Raw genomic sequence first — 11,715 nt, forward strand, 5'->3', positions numbered from 1 at the left:
CATTGATTACATACATACAGTGCCTTCGGAAAGTATTCAGACACCTTGACTTTTTCCACATTTTGTTAGGTTACAGCCTTATTCAAAAATTTATGAAATTGTTCCCCCCCCCCCCACATCTACACACAATACCCCATAATGACAAAATAAAGGTTTTGCTCAAATCTGAAATATCACATTTATATAAGTATTCAGACCCTTTACTCAGTACTTTCTTGAGGCACCTTTGGTAAAGATTACAGCCTCGAGTCTTCTTGGGTATGACGCTACAAGTTCGTCACACCTGTATTTGGGGAGTTTCTCCCATGCTTCCCTGCAGATCCTCTCAAGCTCTGTCAGGTTGGATGAGGAGCGTTGCTGCACAGCTATTTTCAGGTCTCTCCAGAGATGTTAGATCGGGTTCAAGTCCGGGCTCTGGCTGGGCCCCTCAAGGACATTCAGTGACTTGTCCCGAAGCCACTTCTGCGTTGTCTTGGCTGTGTGCTTAGGGTCGTTGTCCTGTTGGAAGGTGAACTTCACCCTAGTCTGAGGTCCTGAGTGCTCTGGGGCAGGTTTTCATCAAGGATCTCTGTACTTTGCGCCGTTTATCTTTGCCTCGATCCTGACTAGTCTCCTACTCCCTGCCGCTGAAAAACATCCCCACAGCATGATGCTGCCACCACCATGCTTCACTGTAGGGATGGTGCCAGGTTTCCTCCAGACGTGACGCTCGGCATTCAGGCCAAAGAGTAAAATCTTGGTTTCTTCAGACCAAAGAATCTTGTTTCTCATGGTCTGAGGTGCCTTTTGGCAAACTCCAAGCGGGCTGTCATGTGTCTTTTACTGAGGAGCGGCTTCCGTCTGGCCACTCTTCCATAAAGGCCTGATTGGTGGAGGACAGTTGTCCTTCTGGAAGGTTCTCCCATCTCCACAGAGGAACTCTGGAGGCCATCGGGTTCTTGATCACCTCCCTGACCAAGGCCCTTCTCCCCCGACTGCTGCGTTTGGCTGGCCAGCTCTAGGAAGAGTCTTGGTGGTTCCAAACTTCTTCCATTTGAGAATGGAGGCCAGTGTTCTTGGGGACCTTCAATGCTGCAGAAATGTCTTGGTACCCTTCCCCAGTGCTGTGCCTCAACACAATCCAGTCTTGAAGCTCTACGGACAATTCCTTCAACTTCATGGCTTGGTTTTTGCTCTGAAATGCACTGTCAACTGTGGGACCTTATATAGACAGGTGTGTGCCTTTCCAAATCATGTCCAATCAATTTAATTTACAACAGGTGGACTCCAATCAAGTTGTAGAAACATCCCAAGGATGATCAATGGAAACAGGATGCACCAGAGCTCAACTTCGAGTCTCATAGCAAAGGGTCTGAATACTTATGTAAATAAGGTATCCGTTTAAAAAAAGAAAGAAAATTAGCAAAAATGTCTAAAAACCTGTTTTCGCTTTGTCATTATGGGGTATTGCGTGTAGAGGATTTATTTATTTTTTTAATCAATTTTAGAATAAGGCTGTACCGTAACAAAATGTGGAAAAAGTCAAGGGGTCTGAATACTTTCCGAAGGCACTGTATATACCTACATGACAAACAAGTCTGCAGCAATGAAACAGATTTGAGCTTTAATGCCTGTCCTATGCTTGCTTTATGCTGGAACTCACGCACTCCCTTAATGAGTTGTTCTGACCGAAATAGTCCCCCAACATCGACTACTAAATGACTACCTGTACTAATGGTAAACTGTGCTGAAAAAAAATATGAAATGCAACAATTTCAAAGATGTTACTGAGTTACAGTTCATAGAAAGAAATCAGTCAATTGAAATAAATAAATTAGGCCCTAATCTATGTATTTCACGACTGGGCAAAGGCCCACCCACTGGGGAGCCAGGCCCAGCCAATCAGCAAATCAGACAATCCCGCAGGTGAAGGAGCCGGATGTGGAGGTCCTGAGCTGGCGTGGTTACACGTGGTCTGTGGTTGTGAGGCCGGTTGGACGTACTGCCAAATTCTCTAAAACGACGTTGGCGGCAGCTTATGGTAGAGAAATTAACAGATTCTCTGGCAATAGCTCTGTTGGACATTCCTGCAGTCAGCATGCCAATTGCACGCTCCCTCAAAACTTCAGACATGTGGCATTGTGTTGTGTGACAAAACTGCACATTTTAGAGTGACCTTTTATTGTCCCCATGGCAGCACAAGGTGCACCTGTGTAATAATCATGCTGTTTAATCAGCTTCTTGATATGCCACACCTGTCTGGTGGATGGATTATCTTGGCAAAGGAGAAATGCTCACTAAAAGGGATGTAAACAAATTTGTGCACAAAATTTGAGAGAAATACGCTTTTTGTGTGTATTAAAATTTTTCATTTCAGCACATAAAACCAACACTTTAGATGTTTATATTTTTGTTCAGTATAATTATGTGTGTCCTAAATGGCACCCTAAGGGCCCTGGTCAAAAGTAGTACACTATAAAGGGAAGTGTGCCATTTGGGACACAACCTAACTGTAAAGTACCGTACTGAGACAGCCAGGAGAAAATTGAGACCTGCAATATCAGCCTCTGTTCTAAAGAACTAACGAGTGGATCCAGAACTAAAAATTGACCCAAAGATGGCAAAGAACCTGTTCAGTGTACTTGTTTGCACCCAGTAAAAAGGCTTACTTTGACTTTGTTTCAAATGATTTTTTAACATTTGTTCCTATTGAACAGGACCCAGTATAGCTAGATAGATCCAAAGCTTTACCAACGGACCAATTAACACTTACCTCCCACTGCATATGAGGCGGAATGTTCCTGATCTGCAGCTTACAGCTCCTACGAGAGGGAGAGAAAGAGGGAGATAAAGCGAGACAGTTAGCGTCAGTGGTTGGTTAGGCTAAAGGACAAGGTGTCCCATTCTAAAAACACAGCAGGCTAGTAGGTGCCTCCTTCCATCATCCCATGCTCTGTGAGAGGAGAGGTGTACAAGCTGTGGGCATGACTAATGTTTAATACCACTCCCAAAACCAGCGGGTGTGCACCAGAGGGAGGGAGGGATGGATGGAGGGAGAATAAAAGGGAGGGAAGCGGTTGCATTGTTGGACGGGTGGCTCGATGCGGAGAAAATGTTAAAACAAGATCATCCCATTAAAATATGAGACGGATTGGGAGAGAGGGAGCGCATGGCAAGGAGAGGTAGTGAGAGAGAGAGAGGGAGCGCATGGCAAGGAGAGGTAGTGAGAGAGAGAGGGAGCGCAAGGCAAGGAGAGGTAGCGAGAGAGAGAGAGGGAGCGCATGGCAAGGAGAGGTAGCGAGAGAAAGAGAGAGGGAGCACATGGCAAGGAGAGGTAGTGAGGGAGAGGAGGAAGGTAAAGGAAAAAGGAAGAGACAGGAAGGGGGCCAGAAAAGAAAGGGAGGAAGAGCATGGAGGAGAGAGGAGCAGAAAGGAAAGGTGGATAGGAGGACAGAGAGAGAAGAGAGAAAAGGTGAAAGGCAGAGGAGAGCATAAAGGAGGAGAGTGAGCGAGGGAGCACAGAAAAAGGAGGGATGCCAAGCCCAGGGAAGAGGGAACCTCTCCTAGCGGTATCAGAACAGATGGGGATTCAGAATGGAAGGAGCGCTGACATCGCAGGCAACAGGAGCACAGCACTGAGCAGCGCAGAACAGACTCTCTCCTACCAATTACCGCACTGTAAAACTCTGGTTAAGGGTGCAGCCAAACTGGCCTGTTGATTGTATCCGAATTTCCTATGCTTTCTCAATGGGAGTCATACGTTGACGGTCCATATCCATACAATTTCCATCCACGGACAAAAAGATCAGATGAGCTTAACTTTTGACGGGCCAATGGATACGGTAGCCAATTAGAAAAAGAGAAGCACACACATGGACCGAAATTAATCCATTCTAATTTGGTGTCCGTTCTCCAGAGATCAGTCTGGCCAAAGCCTTAGCATCCAGAATGCCCTGTATTTCAACTCCATACAGCCAATTGTTTTCACATTTTGAATACTTTCAGTTCCACAATGAAACACTGTGAATACCAAGGACCCAAATATTTAAGAGCTCATTCAGATGCTTGGTTGGACTTGTGAATCGTAACGAGTCTGTGGACATACACACTTCAAGACTAATTTTGTGCACTTGTGACATGTTCCATAAAAGTGTTTGTTTAGACCCGGGAGATTATATAAATGTGGGAAAAGTGGACAGGCTGCTCCAAAGTCCACACACACAATGTACATGCAGCTGGGACTTCTAGCACAAACTGTGACCCGTACACACACCGACCCAGTTCCACACAGACGTACAAACACCCACACGGCATATGCCGAACGTACTCCCAACATAAACCTAACACTTACAATGTTACCGGAAACTTCTCCCACAAACATCTACATGAGAGATAAGCTACATCACAAAACACAACTAACCCCTTACACTAGGACCAGTCAGTGACTAAAAGCACAATTTTGACCAGGAAATTAAGACTTGGGATGATTTAACAGGAAATGTCAGAGACCTTTTGTCTTGTGGTCGCCTGATGAAGACTTCTGTTGAAGTGGAAACGTTGTGTTTTGGGGGTCAGGACTAAAGCATTGTGGAGCAGCAATATTCCTTGTGCAGGCCTCATTCCTTTATCAGTGTAATTGTTCCCCCAGCACCAGTATTCTCAAGTTTAGGATGTGCAGATCACCCTCTTGTTCAATAGACTATACATTTGAAATACGATTAATTTACATTCAAATTGAACACACGCTTCTCCAACTCCTAGAGTTGAAAATTAACTGGCAGCTATTTTTAAGTTGTGCAAGTCAATGGCCTTTTCTCAATTAGATTCGCTCAACTCCTGCGTCCTACCCTCAGTCCTCTCTGGCCTCCTTTTGAAAAAGGTCAAAGGTAATGGAGGAGGGGGAAAGTGGACAAAAATGCGCTTGTACGAAATTACTCCTCCAAATCGCACCTCATCAGGCAAAAGACGTGTATAGGGTGGAATCCCAAAATAAATGTATTTAAGTGATATTAAGTGATAAAAACTAATTTAGCTAGTTGTGCAAGACATATTATAGATAAAAGGATAGTAGCATATCGTTTTTAAAGTTTGCATGCTTTTCTCCTTCGAGTAAACGTCTGATTCAAATGGGGTGTGGCAGATAATACAATTCTTCCACAAAGGATTTGGGTAAGACACACTTGTGCTTTCTAGCCACATGGAGGCTATAGAGGGGAGGGCCGTCTTCTGTTTGCCTACTTACGAATTTACACTCTCCTCGACCACTTATCGGTTTCCGGATCACAGAGGACGAGGAGAGAGGGTGAAGGACGGACTTTTGCCCAAAAGAGAAGAGGCCAATGAGTGAGTCAAGCGTTTGAGTTTTTACGAACAGGCTGGTTGGTCTCCTCTGGTCCCAGAGAGCATCCTTAAATATGTTTTTCTCAGTCCACCACACACGCGGACAGGGCCCAGCTCACATCAAGGCCAGCAACACACAAGTCGCTCATTCTGTACACATGACCCAGAGAGAAAGCACGCTTAACAATGGAGCATATTTAAAAATGTTTGATACCTCAAACACACAGAAATCTCCATCTGCAGGCTAGAAGGTTGGATAACTTCCTTGCATGCAGCACTAGGCTGCAGTCAAAACACATAGTATGGGAAGGTTCAATGACGTTTACACATTCTTTAACACGCACACTCGATCTGGAGGACCTTTCAACATGGTCACGACATCAGGGCCAAATGAATTTTATTCATTTATTTGGACCATAAAGAAATTAATATATTCTAAAATGGTGAATAAAATAAATCCCAAAGAGCTTCCGAGAGGAATTCCAGCCCTTTCCGGTCTACTGTGCCATTCCCGGCAGATCCGGCCCCCTTTTTCCCTGTGTGCTTTGCTCTGCATTGCAGTGGGAACACCGTGCGAAATGTGCAAATGCACCAAGCACTTCCAGCCAGATTAACCTATAGCTCCACACATGGAGGAAGTCAGCCAGGGTATGGGGAAAGGGGGGGGTGCATTCCCCAGTCCCAGCCTTAGATTTAGGAAAGGAGGGTGGGGTGGGTGGGGTTGTAGGAGAGGTAGCCCTGTTACAGGGAAGGGTAACAAGGGCCCTCTCTGCCCTGTGGGGGTGGGGCTCCTGTTGCCATGGACACGAAGTCCACTGACAGAAATACGGAGGGGGGAGGGGATAAGGGAGGGGGACCGTGAGGGCTGGTCACGTGACGACACAGGAGGCCAAGGTTCCTTATTTACTTTTAAATTCAACTAACATTCTACACATTCAACGGCACTGCCCCCCTCCGACAGACCGCGGCCCAGCTGAGATCTATGGGCCTCTGCGCCACCGTAGAGTGTGTGTAAAGCCCATACGAGGAATCCCATGTCGAGCAACATGACTGAACCACATCCATGCTCATCCACGTCACCCACCACACATCTTATCATACATACAATACTCAGAAACATCGGCGTCCAGACTAAAAAAACATCCATGTCAGCACACACTCCCAGGTCTGTGCTCAACACCCATCCATCCACACACATTGACTATTCAGTATGCAGGGGTTCTGAATGACTGAACTCAAAACTGCTCACTTTCCGCTGCAATCTTATATAGAGCCTTACAGAGTCCATTCTGCAGCAAAAATTGCTAAAATTTATAGTTTGATAGCTAAAAATGTGCTAAATTGTTTCGCGCCAGACATTTACAAATTTAAATCTGTGAAGTCTTACACACTTAAAAAAGCTAACAGCTTAATCTCCCTGCAGCATGCTATGCAATGGTTCTCTAGCAAAATAAGTCCACACTATCACAGTGTTTCTCACTCCGTGATAAGCATGAGCGAGTTTAGAGACCTCTAGTCCCGCAAGCTAAATGGGACAAGGGGCCACATTGAGAATTTCGGGCACCCCCGTGCTTCCGTCCAAAATCCCTTCTTTGCAGGTTAGGCCCCACTGACCCCCTGACCCCAAATTCTTTAATAAGAGCTGGGAGGTACTTCTCCTCACAAAGCCACAGTTACTGGGTTAGAATGGCCATGGAAGCAAGCTTTGCTTTTACTATTAGGAGTTTTTTGGGGCTGTTAAAAGGAATAGAGCAATGGGTGTATTTTTAGTTTAAATGACGATGTTTAGGATTTCTTGACCCCCCTCCCCGTTTGATGAGGAGAATATTGCACACAAAAAATCTACATCTTTGCAATTTTAAAACGTGTGAGAAAGTTACTGTGCCAAATAGTACAACTTCCGATTTTTTGTCTGGTGTAAAAAGTCCCAAGACTAATAGTAAACTAGGTTCAAGTTGAACCATCTTCACAAGCCAGACTAGGAGTTCAAATTCAAAAACCCTGATTCATCAAGTACACATTTACACAGCAGCTTACTACACGGCCCTCGACCTGCCTGATCGAACTTTAGAGAGTGCTCACATACAAAATTACACAGATTGGCACACTTGGACCACCTCTTATACAGACGGGGGGAGTTTATTTCAAGTTAACTCAAACGACTATAGCTTTAAATCAGAGGTCACAGTGTAACAACAAGTTATAGGGGTTTCTGTGTGTCCTACTGACACTCACTAGTGCAGCTAATAGGGCATAAGAGTTAAACATGAAGATTCAATAATAAAACAAACAAAATTAGTGCGCAAACTATAAGTACCCAAAATACACCTATACCCAACATGTCGCAGGGCCGAGAATAATTATTCCCTTTTCAACTCTTGCAACCCCTCATGATCAAACTACTGTTATTACAATATGTAGGCCAAAGATGACTGCAGAAGTAGGACTATAAGGCAAATGGCACCAAAACCTAGCCTTCTGCCTCCATCGGCACACCACCCCCACTCTCTCCTGCTCTCATCCCACCCTGGAACCCTGTGGAGGACTCTGGGAGCCTCTGCCTCCCTGCTCACGCTTCCCCTTCCCCACCAGTTCAAAGGTTAAGTCGTGGTGATTGGCCGAGCCTCCAGCTGATACTCAGCAGGCTGGAATGCAAAGACGGGCCCCAGTGGACACCACTGTGTGTAATGGGCTGGATACTGTTCCCAGTTGCGCCTATAACCTTTCCTTTGGCAAAAGGGGGCCATCACCTTAAAGTTTTTCACCCTCTCCTTTTTTTGTAGGTTGAGGTTTACACTTCACTATAAGGCCTACTACTAAAATCGCCAGTGTGTGTGTAAACCTACACATGTCAAATAATAATCATTTAGCAAAAAATACCTAGCACCACTTTGGTAGGAGAAAGGTCCACAAATTGACCAGAGTGATTTGACATTTTAAAAATACCTCCATGATTCCATGCCAATAACGAGCGCGCTAAAAGCAGTCAATGCATTCAGGTGAAGGCCCTTGCCGAACGTCATTAGACCTAACCTCGACAATTCAATGCATGGCCATTTCAAAGTATGCAAATAAATATGTCCACTATAATAAATTCTAGAATGTAAAATATGTTCACGCCATTTTGTGCAGAACGTCAATAAAACCGATTATTTGATTTATTAGGCCTAAATGGTCGTATTGGCAATTATAAAAATCATAATTCAGTCAAACTTCACTTCCAAGATTAATTTTGAAACGTGGTGATCACATGCCTTCATTCTAATTCCATACCAACCTAGCAGTAGCCTTCATGCACTGCATGTAGCCCACTAACTAATTAAAAAACATAATCATTTATAACACATTGAAGTGCAATTTGGCTCCAAATCCTCTTCCTCCAAATCATTACACAAATTGAATTACTAATTTCAAATGATCGCAATTAAAAGCCAAGAAGTTTAATAATGGCCAAAATGTGTAAAGTGGCGGAAATCCTTCACGCCAAGCCGAATTGTTGCATTTGTTGTCCCGCTTCCACGTAAATGAGGATCAATATAGCCTCAGACTAAATGCTATAACTCAGTACAGTATAATCCGGTTGGCTGTGTACATGGAGCTACATGTTTTTTAGCAGACCGGGGTTTTTCCGTGACTAGGACCCAAACCGCCCATTCCAATCGCGTTTGGGAGTCCATCTCGTGCACAACCACAATGAACGAGGAGAGGAGGGCGGAAGCGTGGGGCAGGCAGGGAGAATGACGGGTAGATCCTCCTCAAATGGACGACTTCAGAGTGCCTTCCCCTCAACACACACACATCCATACATGCACACACACTTAAGCAGGCCCAGTAGGCCATTGCTGCATAAATAGCCCTACAACACTGAAGATTTGCACTAAACAGCCTAACCTCTTCCACAGATGGGTATGGTGTGTAAAATACGAGGGTACATCATTATTATTATTATTAAAGTTGCATAATTTTAGGCGCCATAGGCGTGACGAGGTGACATCCCTCATGCCCTTATAACGCAACCCCTACACAATCAGCATATTAATTTCTGCTTTTTCCACAAAAGAACAGACATTACGCCCCTTCACTTCCTGCTGACTACACAATCACAAGACACAATCAGACGACTTCAATCAAATAACGTTAACATGTTTCCATAAAAGGGTCATGGAAATATGTACAATTTGGAGGACAGCAGCAGCCATTGGCAGTATAAATTAACTACTTGGACAATATAGGAGATTATAATCAGAATTTACCTTTGACGTTTAGGGACCGAGTGCTCCACTTCTAGGAGTTTCCCATGTAGTTCAACTTTACCTATAGTGAGGAGAATAAAAGCAATTTTAGTTCACAATTAGTTTAGTGCTCTTCAACTGTTCTCACAGGCAGCCAAAAGTAGGCCTCAACTACCCTAGTTTATGACCAAAATGGCCTTGCACGAAATTACTTTCAATGCAATCCGTAGCACAATTGTATGACCATTAAAATTACAAAATGTTCACTAAATTAATAGCCAACGTGAATGCCAATTCTAAAAGGTTAACTACGGTAACTGTGATAAGTCCACGACACCTGAGCTAAATACGATAACATTTCGTAAAATTGTATATTTATTTCTAGATTGTGGCCTGCAGAATGCCACTTTTTCCTCCCACATTTCGTACAGTTGTAGTTTTTAAATTTTAAATAAAAAGTAGTTTGGCAAAAGTCTTACATTTCGTTGGCCTACATTTTACCAATACACAATGAAGCCACCTTGTGTGTCAGTATACGCAAATGCACTGTTGTGTGCTACAATTTAACAACTTAGGCCATACTTCCATTGTTACTTTATTACTTGGTTGGTCACCGGAGAGCGTGCAAGTTCAAAGGCGGCAACAAACGTTATATTTAGTTAATTTAATCGAAGTGATCCATGTTACACACAAGCCTACAATGAGCGCCCACTGCCTGTGCGCCCCATTGCTCTGAATGGCGCTACAATGGATAGGCGTTCTCTTCCCTCCTTCGTTCTGAAACAAATTTCTTCTCCATTTTTGTACTAGATTCAATTAGTGTTAACACTTTGAATTAATCAAAGACATGGACTTTCCTTATACGGTGTCAGGGGCCAAGTGAGAGGCAAGACCAGACTGAATACACACCCATCATATTGGGCTCCATGCATCCATCTAAAGAGGTTAAAGTAAACCCGTAGCAATTTCCATAATTAAAGTACCCTTTACCCAACGCTCGAACGCCTTTATCGTTTTTTTTTGTCTCACCTGAAAGTATGTCGATGGCCTTCATTGCAATCTTTTCATCGGGGCAATCCACGAACGCATAACCAGTTTTGACGAGAAACGGACCACTGTGTGGAATCTTCCACTGCTCAAAGATAGTTTCCAAGTCCTCCGCACTCGCCTCTTCACTCACGTTTCCAATGTACAGCTTATTCATGTTCTGCGCTGAAATTGACAACCTTTACGCAGAAGGTTAACCGTTATTTACTCTCTCGGGTGTGCAGTGTTTGGAGTCGCCAAAATCGCCTTACTACTAAACGGAGTGGCGGTGGCGTGCTTCCCCCGGTCGTTCGAGCCACAGATATATTTGACGGGCTACCTCGTCCGTGTTTGCGCTCCCTCGCCCCTCTATTGCGCACAAAAAATAAATTCGTAATTATTTATTACGTCTCTCCAAAACGATGGCGGGCTGGATGAAAAAGGGATAAACTACTTTTTTGTCTTCATCCAAACCCCTTGGCCTAGAGAATGTCACACGTTAAGGTTCGCACCCGCCTCTGAATAAAAACAAGAAAAAGAACGGGCAAAGGAAGCAAAAAAACTCGGATATTCCGGCTATTTTGAATGAGCCACGTGTTCAAACTACAAATCAACCCCGCACGTGAGGAATCCCAGTTGCTCAATTAAGTGTTGGATTGGAAAAATGTCACGGGAATCCGGGGTGGGGACCATGGAGACGGAAGTCAAAAGAAAAGGAGGGGAAGAGTGGATTGGTTTTGGGGGAAAACCTGGCGAGCTACGTGCGTTTAGGGATTCCGTGAGAACCCAGTGTATCTTTTACTAGAATCACATTTGTGTGTCTTTCTCTACAAACCCTCGCTTCCCATTGGTCGCTGGTCGAAATAGTAAAACGGCAGTGCACTCACGCACGCCCATAGAAGGGGAACAGCAATGTTGCGGGGGGTTGCGCGCACGCATGTGAGCTTGCGGTGGGTGTAGGCCTACTATATGGAACAAGTATGGTGGGAGAGGGAGAGGGAGAGGGGAGAGGTGCCATTCATAAATTATATCGCACGATGTTGTTACAATGTATGCATGTGAAACACATTGGATAGGATTGAATCAATGAAAGTCTAGAATGCCTCAACCCCTACTAGGCCCATGGCCCGGTCAACAT

At 44.4% G+C, this 11,715-nt stretch overlaps 1 protein-coding gene across 1 annotated transcript in view; it reads right to left on the reverse strand.

Moving 5' to 3' along the window:
• The window catches only part of LOC311122651 (insulin-like growth factor 2 mRNA-binding protein 3), a 31,081-nt gene extending 19,823 nt beyond the window's left edge, over positions 1 to 11,258 (reverse strand). Inside the window, exons 1-3 of the mRNA XM_084158087.1 lie at positions 10,581 to 11,258; positions 9,573 to 9,633; positions 2,753 to 2,801 (exon numbers count right to left, since the gene is read on the reverse strand). Of these exons, the coding sequence (XP_084014213.1) occupies positions 2,753 to 2,801; positions 9,573 to 9,633; positions 10,581 to 10,755 (285 nt within the window). The 5' untranslated portion in view covers positions 10,756 to 11,258. The remainder of the gene's footprint in view (positions 1 to 2,752; positions 2,802 to 9,572; positions 9,634 to 10,580) is intronic.
• Between the last annotated feature and the right edge of the window lie 457 nt (positions 11,259 to 11,715).

This window comes from Coregonus lavaretus (assembly GCF_964263955.1).
Source record: "Coregonus lavaretus genome assembly, chromosome: 3".
Lineage (NCBI taxonomy): Eukaryota > Metazoa > Chordata > Actinopteri > Salmoniformes > Salmonidae > Coregonus > Coregonus lavaretus.